The following is a 5,023-nucleotide window of genomic DNA, read 5'->3' on the forward strand; positions in this document are numbered from 1 at the left end:
TCTCCTGAATTTGATCTGAGCAGCAGCAAAAATTTGCCAAACTCTGAATCATAAAATCATATATTTGCCAAATGACAACGTGAGGATTTCATGGTTTTCACAGTCAAACTAAACATTTGAAGACGTTAAACTGAATTCCGGGAAATTATTGGGGACTTTTTGTATAATTATAGAAATATAAAAAAGATAGTGTTAGCTGTTGTCATATAGAGACAAATATTTTAAATAGAAAAGCTCCTGTATTTTATGAAGCCTGAGTTTGTCAGGGATATAAAATACAACAGAAAGTAGAAATGTGAATGAAAATATATAATAAATATTTGCTGTGTATTCAGAGACTTGAATAAGGTCATGAGCAGAAAGTAAAAATACATTTGAGATGAGAAGGAATCTGACTTCTGAATAAAGAGCAAGTTAATTCACTGTGTGTGTGTGTGTGTGTGTGTGTGTGTGTGTGTGTGTGTGTGTGTGTGTGTGTGTGTGTGTGTGTGTGTGTGTGTGTGTGTGTGTACACATAGCTCGTATTCATCCACCACAGGGGTTAACAGGATTTCTATGGGACTACAAGTGACGGCCCCATAATCCATTATCAGTGAGCAAACCACAACCCCCCCCCACCCCCCCTGCACGCGCGCACACACACACACACACATTTGTCTTCCTATAGCTGTGAGGACACTTCTTAGACCTTTCCCTAAAATCAAATCCTCAAAAAGCTGTTTGAATTTGCGAGGACCAACTGAAATGTACAACAATGGTTTTGAACATGACTTTGTCTTCACAACCACAAAAAGACACACACACACACACACACACGGTTGTGTGTCTTATGAGAACCCTCTGCTCTCAGATCAGTTGCTTCTCGTGAATGTTTTCTCCTCGGACAGACTTGAATCAGACTCCTCTGTTGGGTTCAGAGGACGAAGAAGCTCTAGTGCTTTACAAGACCATTTAAACCTGTTTATATTTCATTTATCTTAATTAATAAAAAATAATTTTACCTTTAGTTGTTGTTCACTGCCCTTATGTCATGTGACGTTCTGTAATCTCACACACTGAATCTAGTGTAAATATTAATAAGACATAATCACACTGGAGTTCTGCTGCACACGAGTGTGCACATCAGTTTCACAGTCATTTGCAGGAGGCCTGAATATTCCAGCACAATATATACGACCTGGCAGCGGTTCAAGTGTGATTACAGTGTGTTTTAATTTTAATATAATTGTACTGGAGGTGCAGCGAAGCAGAGAGGTGGGGAAACATCGAAGGATCAAATGTAAATGTGTAGATGTGTGAATGTAAACAGAACGGACGGATGATGACGGACGAAGAAAGCGAAATAAAAGAATTTTATTCTCAGATGGAATGGGAAAAAAAATTATCTTTGGTTTCATGTATGTATTAATATATTAATACATTTGGAAATGCAAATTTTGGATTTCTTTAGTCAATTTCAGGAGATATTTTCTCATTTGAAAAATAATAGCCAGAAATAGTTTGGAAATTCAAAAACCGAATGAACTACAGAAAGGCACTTGAATTTTTTTTAATGATATTTCAAACATGAAAAATACAACATCATTTTGAATGGCTTTGAACATATATGAAGCTTAATTGGAGTTTCAGTTTTAGACCAATAATATAAAATGAATACATTGAATCAACAAACAGCAGTTTTTTGCCGTGTGAAGAATTAAAACATATAAATGTATGAGATTAAAAGTCCTAAATGAAAACACTAAATCAAAAACCTGATCTGTTTCCCTAAAAGGACCCGACGGAGTCATCTGGAATTATCACAGCTGTTGTGTTTCTAAGCAGATAAGCCTCTTTCTGCTTTCGGACGGTTTAACCTTTTTCTGCCGCTTCAGTCGCTGACGCCCGGACGGACGAGAGTGCGACTAATTATCCTGTTATGATCGTTTGAGAGACAAGCATCAGTGACAATTCATTAGAAAATACAAAACTAATGAGACAAAAGTCAGCCTAATTAAAAAGTGCTAATATATGACGGATACTGATTGATTTTAATTTGTTTGACAAAGCCTGAGAGCAAGAATTTTACTGTTTAGAGCCCTGTTGGTACTTGCTTCATATTAATACTTAAAAATAAAGCCTGAAGAAAATCAAGAAATTAATGTTAAAAGAAAAGAAAACTAAGACTTTTATATTTGATCCAAAAGATTTGGATTTTAGTGTAAAATATGTTCTTTAATCTAATTTTATTTTCAGTATTGGATGATTTTTTGCAGCAGAGGTACAAAACTGGAGATGTATCTTCAGTAGGACGATTTTAATTAAACATCAAACTTTAAAAAGATGACAGAAATAATACAACCAGTCAGTTCAGACGTTATAAACTGACATGGGGATATTCTTGAATTCACATTTTTTAAAGTTTCATTATCTGTAATCAGGAAATTTAAATTGGAATCCATAATGTGTGAAGATTTACGTCTATTAGAGTCAACGATTCACAGGGAAAAGTTACTGAGTGCAACATCACAAATAAAAGTCAAAATTAATTTTTAAAAATCATGACAGTGAATTTAAGCTTTCTCCCATTAACCTCAGATTTTATCAGAAAAAAGAAAACTACGATGATTTACCATCAAATATTGAACCACAACATCTCTTTCATAAAAAGCCACTTTAAAGAATAAAGTCCCTTAACAGACTGATCTCTTTCAAAATAAAATTCGGCTGTGGCCGAGGCAGCCCGGGTCACATCCAGACCCCCGCCTGCACTCACACAAACACACAAACACACACACACACCCGGGAACAAAACTCCACACACAAGAACGCACAGCTATCCCTGTTATGACACTGCACTGACTTCCATCCATCGTGGACAGCTCGGTTCTAACCCTCAACCTCAGAGAGGACATTTTGCCTCATTAAGACCCCATGAGGACGACTGGTCCCCACAAGGTGAGTTTAAATACTGAGAGAGGTCCCAAGAAGAGGACAAAAACAACTCACACACACAAAATCCCCTCAGACCCTGAGCAGACGACCACAGCGGTCGGCAGAGTAAAAAGACTCCCATCAACATCGACGGGCTGCACGCCGCCGTCCTGCTGCTGGTGGGCTGGACGGAGAAAGTGAGTGTGTGTGTGTGTGTGTGTGTTTTGGGGACGGGGGGGGCTTTGACCAAAAGGAATTCACAAAGTTCACGGTCCTGTTACACAGAGGATAAAGCCGCCTTTGTCTCTTTGGCAACACAACTCTTTTTATTCAGGCTGGAGGAGAAGAACCTGCAGCGGCTGAACTCGGCGTCCGTCCCGGCTCGACCAACGCCGCTGACACCGTGTTAAATGTTAGCTGTGGCAGTAATGATGAGCTGTCCTCCAATGAACTCTGAGCGCTGAGCTCTTTCATCTCTCTGCCTCATTTGGACGAGCCGGTCACAATAGACTATTGAGAGAAACAAAAAGAAAAAACCCCGACCCCCTCCTTGTCTCTCAGCGGAGTCACCAAACTCCCCCGTCTGTCAGTTCGGTCTTCAGCTCCCCCTTCATCCTCACAGCCACCGCACCAGTAGCGTGCCAAAGGTCGGCTGGCCTCGCTGACCACGACAAGCTGCTTAATGTGGCCCAGTGCTGCGGCCCGAGCCCCGGCTCGTCCCGGGACCCTGCCGCCGAGATGGGTGTGAGTCTGATGGAGGTGGGGGTGTTTGTTCCCTGGTGCGATTTAATTGCCACAGCGGCGGCGGTGATGTGTCAGAGCTCAGGAGCCGAGCGCGATATTCAGTTTGGGTATTTCTCGGGCAGCGCACAGAAACAAAGCAGGACTTTTACACGCAACTTCCCCGTTAATCAGACGGAACAAGAGAAAGACAGAGCAGCGGATGACAAGAGGAGGCTCTGCGTCACGACAGCAGAAGGAGAGGAACAAACCCCCTGCCGCGGCTGCAGACCTGAGCTGGCACCCGTCCGCTAACGGGACACCGCGGAGACAAGAGGGGAGAAGAAAACAACACACTGTCCGAGTGGCTCACAAATCCAAATAAAACTAAAAAAGCCACAAGAAGAAGAAGAAGAGGAGCAGAAAGCAGGACAAGGGTCTGATCTTTTCTGGGTGAAAGAAGGAAGAAAGAAGAAAGTAAGAAAAAAAGAGAAAATGGGGCAAGTTGTGCCAACTTACCATCCACCAGGTCCTGGCTGAGATGTCGTAGCAGAGCTGCCATTTGATGGAGCCTTCCGAGGTTTTCCCTGCCATTACGCTGTCAGCAAGCTTCATCTGATGCGAGTGCGCTCAGTGGAGATAAGACACCTAATTGAGAAAACATTTGCACTGGCATGTTGGGCAACATGTAGCCCGCTCCATACCATATGGAATCATGGGTAAAAAAAAAAAAGAAAAAAAAAGCTCCTTGACAATGAACCAATCTCATGCAGACCCCGTGGCAAGGTGAGCGGCAGTCATCTGCTCAGAGAGAAACACACACACACACAGTGCACACACACACACACAGCGCACACACACACAGCGCACACACACACAGCGCACACACACACAGTGCACACACAGCCGAGCAGAATGATGAGCCTTTTTTCCGCTTCGCCGAGCGCCTCGGGTCGCTTCGCCCTTTTTTTCTCCTCGGGTTTAATCAGGGCTTATTCTTCGTTATCATCATCATCATCATCACCAGAAGAAGAAGAAGAAGAAGAAGAAGGCTGCTCCGGCTAAACTGAACCGAACTAACTCAGAACTACTTGTACCTGTTTTTTTTACGGCCACTTTAACGGGACGGACGCAGGTAGAGGGAGGGAGCGAGAGAGAGAGAGAGAGAGAGAGAGAGGGCAGAGGGCTGCAGCTCCGCGGGGCGGTCAGTCCTCTGGACACATGGAACTGCTTACAGACTGTCATGCTATGTTTTGTTTTGGGTTTCCATCCTTCCTCGTCCCCCCCCACCTCCCGTCTCACCCCTCTCTCCCCTGAATCCCCCCCAATCATCGTCCCCTCCATCCCTCTTTCCTTCAGCAGAAAACTCCTGTGTTTGGGCATAAATACC

At 43.1% G+C, this 5,023-nt stretch overlaps 1 protein-coding gene across 1 annotated transcript in view; it reads right to left on the minus strand.

The window, feature by feature from the left end:
* LOC117760354 (nuclear factor 1 A-type) overlaps positions 1-4,521 on the minus strand; it is a 51,302-nt gene extending 46,781 nt beyond the window's left edge. Inside the window, exon 1 of the mRNA XM_034583310.1 lies at positions 4,153-4,521. Within this exon, the coding sequence (XP_034439201.1) occupies positions 4,153-4,248 (96 nt within the window). The 5' untranslated portion in view covers positions 4,249-4,521. The remainder of the gene's footprint in view (positions 1-4,152) is intronic.
* Positions 4,522-5,023: the final 502 nt, after the last annotated feature.

The sequence above is a fragment of the Hippoglossus hippoglossus genome, chromosome 4 (genome assembly GCF_009819705.1).
Source record: "Hippoglossus hippoglossus isolate fHipHip1 chromosome 4, fHipHip1.pri, whole genome shotgun sequence".
Classification (NCBI taxonomy): domain Eukaryota; kingdom Metazoa; phylum Chordata; class Actinopteri; order Pleuronectiformes; family Pleuronectidae; genus Hippoglossus; species Hippoglossus hippoglossus.